The 12202-nt window shown below is 45.4% G+C and overlaps 1 protein-coding gene across 2 annotated transcripts in view; it reads right to left on the bottom strand.

Moving 5' to 3' along the window:
• Positions 1-12202, bottom strand: part of DMXL1 (Dmx like 1) — a 1868248-nt gene that overhangs the window by 484589 nt on the left and 1371457 nt on the right. For both annotated transcript variants that reach the window (XM_069625559.1, XM_069625560.1), the window contains exon 32: positions 11237-11438. In XM_069625559.1, coding sequence (XP_069481660.1) covers positions 11237-11438 — 202 coding nt within the window. The remainder of the gene's footprint in view (positions 1-11236; positions 11439-12202) is intronic.

The raw sequence follows: 12202 nt of genomic DNA, 5'->3' as shown, positions 1-12202 counted from the left end.
GTAGCCATTCCATTTCCCTGCTCAGGGTAAGGTGGTGTAGGGGCCCCCCATAATGTTTTCCATATCGTATAGCTCCCTGGCCTTCTGGGCCCAGGCGGCTTGTGAAGGAAGGGTGTGCGATTTCCATTTTATTGTTATGCAAACCCTGGCTGCCACTAGAAGAAAGTGTGGCATGTGTGGGAGCTTTGTCCAGCGGTCTTCCTGCTCTTCGAGTCCAAATAGAATCAGCCTCGGGTTACATTCTCGCTCCACCCCTTCTAGCTGCTTAATCCATGCCATGATCTCTTTCCAGTAATCCTGGACTTTGGGGCAGGCCCACCACATGTGCCTGTAGTCGGCTTGTACGCCGCAACCTCTCCAGCTCAATGGGCTGGATTGCTTGGATTTGTCATTTTTATATGTCGTGTAGCTTTTCTGGAATCCATTTTCGAATAAAGTTATTATGATGATAATGGCCATTGTTCTTCTAGTCATTGGGAGAAGTCAGTGTGACACCTTTGGAGGAGGATCTTGCCTGCATTCTTCTCCAACCACTCGGGGAGTGGTCCCCGTTCCTCCGTTTCCTATCATGGTAGCCCCTACATCCACCAAAGGACTGCTGCCTGGAGTCTCTGGTGAAGGAGGGCTGCTTAAAGGGCCGCTGGCTAGTCTTGGTGAGAACCGCGAGAGATTTGGCTGTCTGGGTATTGGTCTTGCATTTGTGGAGCTTCCCATCTGTAAATGAATGGAACAGGTCTTGTCCATCAAAGGGGAGATTGTGTGATCTTGCACCTCTTACATGAACTTGGTGGCATGCATCCAAGCTACTCTTCTTATATCAGCACCCACCGCCAAACCGCAGCTAGTTGTGTTAATGTGGTGATGAGAAGACTTGAGCAAGTCCTGAGCCACAGCTCTGGCCTCTACCAGACCAGACTTGAAGGCCTGTTGCCTGTCTACTGGCAGGTAAGAAAAGATTTCCACCAGTTCTCTCCAGGGTTTCTGATTACCCGCTGCTAACTGGGAATTCACATTGGCCTGCCTCAGGTGAAGAGCTGCATTAGAGCAAACCTTCTTCCCATAGGACTCGAGCAACTTTTCTTCCTAGCTCAGGAGGTGCAGGGAGGACGCGGTGGTATCTGAACTAGAAGGTTTTCGTGAACAGCAATGCCGATGCCACCACAGAAGAGTGAGGATAAGCAACTTTTTTTTTCAGATTTAAGGGGTCTGTATCTGGCTTCCATTTTCTTGTTTGTTTGTAGACTGAAGGGAGTGAGGCATCTTTCAGAGCTTCAAGGCTTCCGTTTTGACGTCTTTCTGCAATGGCACCCCCAATCTGTTTTAAGAGTGGAGGGACAAAACTTCAGGCAGCACACCAGCCTCTGGCAGAGGCTCTTCCGTTTGGGGAACTTCCAAGATGTCAGCCAAACCCGTCATCCTGTCATGAAAGGCCTTCACAGAGCTAGGGACCTCCTCCTCCGTATCTGTGTCAGTAGCATGACTTGGGTGTCCTTGGTCCTTGTTTCTCAAGTGAGTGCAGAGTAGAGATACACACCTAATAAAGTTATCAAGTTTCAACTTATGGGTTAATTCACAGTATAATAAATCTACTTATAACACAACTTTAGGTGCTCCTAGAGAGTAAAGTGCTACCTTTACTAGGAAATATTGGTACTGGGAAGATTCACTGCAATTAAACTGTGAATGAACTGGGGCACAGCAATGAAGCAACACTGTTGCACTGATTTGATTAAATGTCAAAAGATCATACATATATGTATTAGTACTTCAATGGTTCAAACAATTCTAACAATATAGTGTGAACTTTAAATTTCTCAATATATATAAAAAACATATATGTGTATTTTACAACATACACAAATTCAATTGATTCCGCAGATTGTGTCAATGATAAAAGATACAAGTTCTTCCTTCACATGACTAAATATACATTTTTGTTTGGCAATGTCTTTCTCCAAGAAACAAATTCATAACAGAATTCAAATAATTGGTCCCAATATTAGAGTTGACATAAATTAATCGGTGTTTCTCAAGGCCAAGTGCAGGTTTTATAAATCAACCTTAGTGAAGGCTGACAAGTCAGTCCAGTTTGTCTCCTCAGCCTGAAGTGGGCTGGTGCATGGTGTACTGAAGAAGTCCTATCTCTATTGATGAAGGTTAAACACTCTTGTCTCCCATCAGACCCTCTTGGTCCTCAGTTAGTGAAGCCCATTGCCCCTTTGGTGGCCTCTCATCTTCCTGAACTCTTCAATTTTGACACTGCTTGCTTTTCATCTATTTTCAAAACTGGCAAAGTTCTCCGTTTCCTAAAAAAAGCAAAGGGGTTGCCCAAGCCTGCCAGCTAACTTTCGCCGCGTGCCTCTCGTACCGCACTACATAAAGTGCTGGAACATGTTGTGTTCAACAGGTTTACCTATTTCTTAACCATCCACAACCTTTGAGTACAAGCAGGTATGTGCTCTTGTCACTCCACAGAAACTGCTCTCATGACTATCTGTCACAATACGGAGCAATGAATCAATATAAGCACTTACCAAGAATGGTGTGTGGTAAAACAGTGTCACAATAAAACTATAAATCAACACAAGCACTCTCCAAGGATGTGTGTGGCACCACGATTGCTCTGGTAGTATAAATCACCTGGGCTCAGTACGCCCCGATCTCCTCTGACGGAGAGAGACCTTCCCAATGATACACCCATCTGACTGTTCCATATATGACAAGCCAAAGGAATACTTCATTTGAAAGGGCGAGGTTCAAAAACCACAGGGGACACCAGGCTGGAAGCAAGGAAAGAGGTGAGTATCAGTATCTCAACAAGATAGAATAGAAGGACCCCCGCAGAGAGCCTTCATTGACATGGGTGCCGGTGTCTCAGGGTCTGCTGGGATGGGATTAAGGATCTCCTTCTGGTCCCCCCTAGAAGGCAAGACAGGCATAGGGAGGAGTCGGATCGTTCTACTTCCTACCTTCTCCCCTCGCCCCCTACCCCCTCCCTTCCTTTCCTCTCCAAGCAACAGGCAACAAGGTTGTAGGTATCCTTACAAAAGTCTGTTTGGCAGCCCAATGAACAGTCTGGAGTGGAGTAAATGGAGGCAGAGTACCAAGGAAGGTAAGGTAGGTAAAGGAGCTAACCCGATCGGCACAAGGCTGCACTAGTGTCTAGTTGGCGCACACAAAACGTTACAGCAAGGCATCCCAAAAGTCAAGTGCACATGACAATAATGAAGGAGGAGATGCGCTGGAATTACGAGGTGGCTAGGAATGGGAGTACAGATGAGGATGGCTTACTGCTGAGTCAGAGGCACAAGTACTCCCACTCGCGCTGGATGATGCAAAGCAATGTCCAAAAGGAGGCCGAGGTCATATCCGTGCGGTTATGAACAGTGACAAAACAGGAGGCAAAGAAATCCGGGGACAGGCCACGGCCATAAGGAGTCAGTTAGTAACAAGAGCAGTGGGCAGAGACAGCGGGATATCCAGGGACAGGCAGGTTTGGCACCAGTCGATAGCTAGGGTCAGATGAACACAAGGCAAAACAAGCAACTTCAATCCAAAAGACCTAATCAGAAGCTCCCGGGTGCGGGATGCACCATGCTTTATGGGAACTCAGGAGTCGGTGCTGACCAGGCCACGCCGCATTCTGCGTCACGTCACCACACATGGATCCGAAACGCCGGGTTGTCAAACAGCGTCTGGTGAACATGCTGCATTACCATGGCAACTTTCCGAACACTCTGCATCACATGTAGAAAGGGCTAGCAGCTGTTCTGTAGACGAGTGAATGGCAGAGGCGCTGCAATGTGTTTATGGGGCCGGGTTTGAGAGAGGCTGGGGGGCCGGGAGGTATGACACTAACCAACTTCATCACCTCTGCTAAGCACTCCAACCTATCCTAATTCTTGTTGACCTGTCCATTGCATTTGACATGTGTCGATCAATCTTGTCTTAATACTTTTATTGAGATCTGCAATCAAACCCTTGCTTGGATTGAATCCTTCCTAGCACCTTGCCCATTCTGTCTCCCGGAACGACACCTTTCAACTCATTCTTTATTGGTCTTTCACAAGGCTACCTTGGATCTTCTCTGTTTTATACTCTACACCTCTGCTTTCTGGGCACTAATCTCCTTTGGGTTTGCATTCCAATCTTCTTTTTCCTGAACTGTCCTCTGATTTCTCTATCAAAATTTCGAACAGTCTCTGCCATTAAATATTCAGTGGCTGTGCACACTGAAACTCTTCTAAAACAGGTGCTATTATCCCTGCTCCTCTTCAGCTAGAAACCTTGGTGTCATCAGACTCTTCTTTACACCTTCCCTGCTTTCTTTAAAACTGCAAGCTTGCTTGCCCCAACCTCCTAAATAATAGGAAAAATGCTCTTAACAAATCACCATCCTCCCTCCTATCATAAGAAGGCAGCTACCGTTCACGACAAAAATTCGATAAGTAGCTGCACACAATGTCTCTCCCGCTCTCGCATACCCTCTCTCTTATCACCACCCATCCACATGCCAGCTTGACATGGGTGGCTTTCACTGACCTGGCCATCCCTCATATCTCTGTATCAATCAATATGCCCACACGCATACTAGCACCTCCTCGAATTCTTCCCATACCTGGACTCCAGTCCCCCTGAGGGCATTCAACATACAGCGCATTGTGACCATACTACTGGTGAAAGGCGCTATACAAAAGATGCATTAAAGGGAACTTTTTTTATGCAGTGCAAAAAAGGATCTGGTCCTGCCACGTGAGACAAGGTTTCCCATCAGTACTGAGGAAAGGGAACGGGACATAGCAGTACATCCTTGAGGATACCCTGAGCTGGCAGAATTCGGCATTCTACAAGTGGAAGTTGAAGTAGGATGTCCCAGATTTTATTTTAAGGATGTGGGGCTTGCCTCAAACCCATTTATTTGCCTCTATTAGAAGTTCTTAAATATTTCCCAATGGAGGGTTCATTGGGAGATGGCTTGGTTGTGGCCTGGCACTTCACTCTTCCATTTGCCTTAGCACCAGCCTTTTCATTTATTTGATCCTGCAATGGCTACATAATATCACAGATAGCTCCAAGAAATCTACAATATGTGGTGATAGTATGACATTTTATTATTAGTTTGTAGATGTTGGTCAATAGTGGATTGCCCGAGGGCCAGACTAAGATCATCCCATGATCTAGACTCAACCTCCAGTGGGCTACTTCCACTCTTCCCCAGGCTTCCCTACTCCAAAGATTCTTGTATATTAGGATTAGAGAAAGTTAAGCCCTACTGTCTTTTACTAAACTGTTCTATCGTCGAGGGCCTGAAGGCTGCAGCCTTCTCTACCTCACTGCCACGAGAGATTCCTACGCCACACTGCTATTCTCCCAAGTTGAGGGACGAGGTGTGCCTTTTTTACTCTGTCACTTTCCACACTCTTTTACACTCTCCTTCTGTCCTTATTCTCTCTCTCCAATCCCACCTTCCCCTTCCTTTCTCTGATTCACTCTCACCTACTTGCTACCATTCTTCTTTCCTCCTATCTCCCCTTCACCCTGGTTCTATCCCCTCTTCTCCCCCATCTCTTTCTTTCTCCTACTTTCTCACGTTCTTCCTCTCTGAGTGTTCACTCCTGTCTTCATCACTCTTCTCTACTCACTCTCTCCCATCAACGTTTCTCACTCTCCTCTTTTTCTCCCTCTGTCACTCGCCTACCTCTCCCTCCAGTCTTTCTCACCCTTCTCTCCTCTCTATATCTCTGTCCGTTTGTCTCTCTCTTCCTCCAATTTTTCTCATTCTCCTCTTTGCTCCCTCCCCTCCTATTACTCCCTCCTAACCTCCACCATCTACACTAATCTCCTCCCCTTTCACCCTCACTTCCACGCTATCCCTTTCTCTCACTTACTCTTTCTCGGGAACCAATATGTCCTTTTACTCCTTGAGGCCCACAAGCATGTGGGCAATAGAAGTGATCTCGCTGGCTCTCACCCACTTCAACACTCACTATCAGCCGACACTCCACACCTTCAAGCGTGGTACCATTCTCGCACAAATACACAACGCGTCAAATGCATTCTATTCCACAATCCCCAACACATCCTCAATACTCCGCTCCGGCTTAAATTCTACCCTAGTCTCTTGGTTTGTCACCTCTCCTGACCTCACCAGAACACCCATCATCCATCTCTGGCCAAATGGGTCCTTTCTATCCGGGAATTCCTCCCAGATAAGTTCCTCCCCCTGGGACAAGGACATTGGTCCTTGTCCCCAGCTCGCATCTCAGGCCAATCTGTTACTTCCTTTTCCCCCAGGGATTGGGTGCCATTGTCCAATTCCTTAATGAACCAATCAACTTTAGCCTAGCTCTTTTATCTTCAAAGGCATTTGTGGGGTTATCATGGATGTGTTCCGTATCTGCCGATCGCTCATGCTGCCCTCATGTAGTCATGGGAAGTTTGTGTCGTTGCTTGTGACCCGCATGTCATTAAGGAAGTCGGACTCGTATTCAGCCTTGGCACTTTGGCTCGAAGTGCTTACAGCTGGAAATTAATAGCATGCTGCGGTGGCCAGTTCTGTAAGAAAGCATAGAGAACTTCCACCAGGTACAAGGCTGCATGGTGCAACTGACAGTGGTACCACTGGTTACAGGTATGTCTGGCAAAATTAGGGGGTTCAGTGAGTATGGTCCTTCCAATTCCCTCACTCTGTTTCTGCAGTAGAATCGGCTCTGGCATACATCCTGCTAGGCTGCCTACCACAGGTTGGGAGGGACCCCCCACCCCCTTCCTCCTTGATTGCGTGAACCACTTGACCCTGTAAAAAAGTACAATATGACGGTTTGGAAAGATTTTCTTTTTGCTGCTTTCCCTCCAAAGACATCCATGGAACCCCCAACCTTTCACTGTTATTTTTAGCCTGTATAGTTTTTTTCTTTATTTGCCTAAGCTTCAATATTTTGGGGGCACTGATCAGTCCCTACGGCTATCAGCGCAGGGTAACTCCGTTCTCCATTGTGAAATCCCTTGTGTGTTTTACACTCCACACTTCATATTACAGAGAGGTGCAGTATGGAGACTTTGTGTCCCTTTAGCTTTGTGTTTGATGATAACTTTCAGGTTGCATGATGTGTCCAAGACAGGCTGGTGGCAGCAGATATTTTCCTACCATTTTCTTTTATATTCTTGTGGGCACTTTACTGCTTAATGCCTTTTAGATTACCATGTACTGGATGTGCCACAAGATTGTCACTGGTACTTTGGTCACCTTGTATTTTGGCTATCTTCCTACCCTCACAGGGTTGGATTTGCCATATATGGTAAGCCCTTTCCCGGAAGGCAACAGCATGTGTTTGTGACCGGATGTGGAGGCTGGGAATATTTGCCCCCAGTCCACATCTTGGGCAAAGTGTGTGTTGCTGGGGAGATTTGGTGGCCAGAGGATGTCTAGAATGGGGATGATCTGCCAATTTGAATGATGCAGATCCTTACACAGGGTGGACTTGGGGGTTCATGCGCTCGCCATTGGAGCTGTGAGCGGATGGCGACCCCAGTCCATGATAATTGATGAATGTGATGTAATTTCCCCTTGTGTACATAAACAAGGAAGTAGGTAGAATGATTTAAATGGTAAAAGTGACTATGGTTTATGTCACTGGACTTCATGTTATGGTACTAGAAGGATATCTGTTTCCTCGTTGAGCCTTAGTGTGTTAGGGAGAATTCTCTTATAAGGCTAATTTCCCAAACCTAGTGTGTCCCCAGCAGCTTTGCTGGATTTTTGTGGTTTGTTTTTTTTCTCCTGCTAAGAGTGAGACTCTTTTTACTCCCACTCTTAGACATGATTTGAGGTATGTCTTTGACTTGTTATGTGCTTATGGGCTATGTTTTTTTTTTTTACCCCATAGGGTATCATCTGTTTTTCTGTATGTAAGGTACACAGCACCCTCAGTGAAGTACCACAGGGGTGTCACAGTGACCCCCAAACATAGACTCCATACCCTGGGACTGACTACTGTCTACCAGGGCATGTAAAGTCACCATTGGCTTTACTAGGCCAAAATTGTGAACAGAACCAGTACAAACCATCATATTGTGGAAGTACTGGTAAGGGGTAATTCGATTGCCCCTGGGTCTGTTTTCGAGGGGGCACTGTCCCGTCCCCCCTTGTCGAGTTTCTGGCTGGTGGCAGTGGTTACCACGCGAAATATTCCACCGGAATATTCTCTATGGGATTTTCCCATTGATTTTAAACGCACCACTTTTTGGTGCAATGTTAAAGATACCGCCGGTTTATTTATTTAATATTAAATCACCGGTCGGGTCTTTTTGCCAGAACTCGATTCTAAATTGGTGTTTGTGTCCGTCTATGTAACTCTGACCAAGGTCGAGCCCTTTGTTCCACTATTTTGGCGGGCTTCTCCACAGAAGCCCTCCAAATGGTGCCACTCTGTCTGGGTTACACAGGAAGGGTGGAGGGGGGAATTGGCACCCTGGACTGCGTTGCTTTAGCAACCCAAGTCGCAATCTACTCTGATTGGCCCAGTGGTGAGCCGCCCGGCTCACCACTTAGAATGTGTGATTGACAGCTAGGCTGATGAATGGGGGCTTTTCTGCATAAAAGCAGGGCCTTTGGGACTGGAACTTCAGAAGTCGCCACAGGACTTAAGAATCCGAAGAGGGAAGAAGCGGAGCCATCTGCAACGACACCACCGGTGAAGCCCTGCTGCAGCCACCTCACCACTTTCCCAACGACAAGAGAAGATCTTCTGCTGGACGAGTCTACTTCCCCTGAGTTAGTGGGATCAACCAGTTCGCCCTTTTCGCCTTCCAAAGACGTCTCTTGGTCGAATCACCTGTGCTAAGCACCCCGGCGGCCGGATAGCTAAGCTCACCACTTTTGACTGCGAATAAAAGGACCGCACCTTTTAATCAGGAACTCTGTAGCTGGTTTCATCCCTGTGCAGTGCAACGACTCCACGTTTCCTCCTCGACGAGATCTTCTCTTCCCCTGGTCGGAACCATGAACTTCAACCACTGCCAGGAACAACTGCCCCCGCTGGAGCTTCCTTTCTCTTTAAGGTACTGTGTCCTACCTGGCCTCCCTTTCTATAGATTGCTAAAGGTGACCCTTAAATCCTTGGCTTCTAAACTGGGTTGGCTCCAGGCCTTCTACCTTTATCTTTTGAATCACCCCAACCTCTTTTGAACACTCTGCAAAGACTTTCAGTGCACTTTAAACCGTGTGATCCTGTACACATTTCGCTTTGCTCCATTTAAAGTGGGCCTGGCCTATGAACTTTGGCTCTACAGTATAACCTGCCTTTCTCGCCTTGCTCCGAACTCTTAATTGTTGGGAACTGTTTTATTTCTATGCTCTGTCTTTTTCTCTCAATTTAACTACATTATCAGAGTGCCATCTTGGTTAAGCGCTCACATCTGTTCTAACCAATAGTAGTGTTTTAACCCTGACTTGTCTGATAACTATTAAGGGAGGTGTGTATACTTTACCTGACTGTGTTTTAACTTGCTTTTGATTGAGAGTGCTAGTATATGCCATAAAGTGTGTTTTAAATAAATAATTATATACTTTTTTTTACAAAGCTCTGGTCAGTGTTTGTTTGTTCTACTGTGTTTTGGCCCTATTGTGTATACTCTGCATACTGCCCTACTCTTCTTGAGAGAAGTCTGACTGCTCAGCCACAGCTACCAGGTAAATCTGGGTGGTGCAGACTGCTACCAATTGGGTTTACTGCTTACTCCTGTAGTCTTAATCTTTTTGCAGTGTTCCCCAAGGGAACTGCACATGATTCTGCCTTACAGTGTTATTATTTTCCCTTTGTACTTAACATTGGGACATTTCTCAAGATCCTATTTGCTAATGGCAATGCAGGTTTGGGTAGTTTATTACAACTAAAGTTGGCGTGTTAGCACATTTTGTCTTAACCCCCTTTAATTTTTAACACATCACAGAAAGAACACATTTATTCACAAAATATTCCTCAATCTCAGTTCCCTACAAGTTATTAAATGTCCCTACAGAAACACACTATCCCTGGGTGTGTGTAACTAACCCTGGTAATGCGCTGGTTTATCGCCTGCCAATGTTAGGGGATAGAAGAGAAAACTTGCCAAACCCTCCCTCACTACTTTCCTCATCTACTAAAGACTAAGAGCACGCTTATTTTGGAAGTCAATTCCTTCTACTTTTATTCCACTTGCTTCCAATTTGTGTGACTTATCAAATTGTTAAAAAAGTGAAAGCACATGGGATAGTTTACCATATGTCTCTTGGTATTTACTTTTACTGCTTATTAAAATATACATGTGATTAAACCAGGCTCAATCTTATTTCGATGAGTCAAGGGGATCAGGTAATCAGCCCGACCCTCTTTAAGTCAACTGGTTTCAGCGGAATAGGACCAACTTACCGCTTTTTTCAGGACTTGGACTGTGGCAATTGTAGTCAAAGTAAACATGTTAAAAACCGCAATCTTCAGATTTGTTGTCTCGCACTCCGTCTCTCTTGTTGACGGAGGGCATCTCGATTTTGTTGTGGGACGACAGTTTCCTTTTTCAATCCCTCTCGGAGTGTCTTATGTGTGTTTAGGTAGCGTTATCCCTGTATCTTCAGAGGTCCCTAGGTGGCTCTCTCTTAATTCGCACAGCCCCTGTAGTTATGCTCTTGCGGGTGTGTAAGTATCCCAATTCTGATGATTAAGTGGCCAGCTCTGGTATTCAAATGACAGACTGTGCTTCATAAGGTGTGCAGTGTTGGCTTCCTATGCATGAAAATGAACTGAGCTTCAACTGCTACTCTGAGAAATCATGGGGTGTCTGAACAGCCCAAGTGCCATTATTCTGGTTTCATTATTACACTTCAGCCTATATTTTTCTTGTTTTCCATTTTTTATAATCAAAGCGATGGGAAATGTTTTAAAACAAAATGATGCTTCTCTCTCTATTAATGTGTTCCGAGATCCTGCACACAGGTGGAGAGAGATGGGAAAAGATAATTGATAGAATATGAAGATAGAAAAGTTACTTACTTGTAATCCTAGTTCTCATTAACAATCGTTAAAACAATTAATACTTAGATGGCAAATGCATTAGAAGGGTAAAGCAGCACTGTAATGAATACCAAAAACCTTTCAGAAATGTACAGAGAAATCTAATTTACTGTAGATATTTTCAAACGGGCGAACATTTTCTTTGCAAAGAAGCCATATAGGCTAATTTATTGCAATACTAGTCTTACTTGAAAGGAGTGTTTGTGGGTTCCAGCAAGGCTTTATGACGAAGGATAGCAGGACCTGCAGAAACTGCCTCTTCTGAGCTAGGGACAGATATGAAGTCTTGGGGTGGTCCACCATACATCTCAAGTCGACGAAGAAGCACTTGTTCCCAACGCTGAACTGTCTTCAAAACTGCATGGCAAAGTGGTGACCCAACAGGAAGGTCTGAAACAAACAGCAGCCAGTGAAGTATAACACATACATGGGACCATAGGAAAACAATTTAACATTCTGCATATTTCAAGAGTCAGGAGACACACACAAACACACACATCTCAATGTTTTATGATCAGGAAACCAGTCAATTGGATTACGTTTGTACACTAAACATACCAATAAACTTCAGGTAAGTGTGTTGCTATATAGCTAGAGTGTAGATACATTATTTTTCTCTTTTTTTGGGGTACAGGTTTAATCTTTCACAGCCACATTATGATGTTATGGCTAAAACAAAGTAAGGTGGAATGTCCACCTTTTGCCCACTTTTGGAGTACCCTACCTGCCTGCTTTGCTTATGTCCTAGGATCTTCTGGTCATTTTCTCCTTAGCGAGTTCAGTCCAGATATTACTTAGGCATGTAACTCTAGTTTGTGTCCTTTCGGGACCCCAATGCCCACCCCATCCCCCAAAGGCGGGGTCTACCACCAAGGTGCCCCCTAGTGTTCCTTTGCAACAATGATGCATAAGTCTTCAGTAGGATGCAAATCTTCAATGGGGTCTTGCCTTCAATGGCGATCTGAAGAATGGCTGCAGGAGTCGTCCTCAGCCTAAATTCAAGCTGGGGCTGCTCCCGAGTTCATTAAGAACAAGGATTTGCACCATTCAAACTTGCAAGAGCTGTTCAATACTGGACAGCCTCAGGCCACCACATCTGCCAAGCAATGGACACAATGTAGCCAGGATGTGGACTGGGACTAGACAATCCCAGG

Source organism: Ambystoma mexicanum, chromosome 6p (assembly GCF_040938575.1).
Source record: "Ambystoma mexicanum isolate Mex_15411 chromosome 6p, UKY_AmexF1_1, whole genome shotgun sequence".
Taxonomy (NCBI): Eukaryota; Metazoa; Chordata; class Amphibia; order Caudata; family Ambystomatidae; genus Ambystoma; species Ambystoma mexicanum.
Note: the sequence above shows the minus strand (reverse complement) of the source record. Positions and strands in the feature narration are given on the sequence as shown.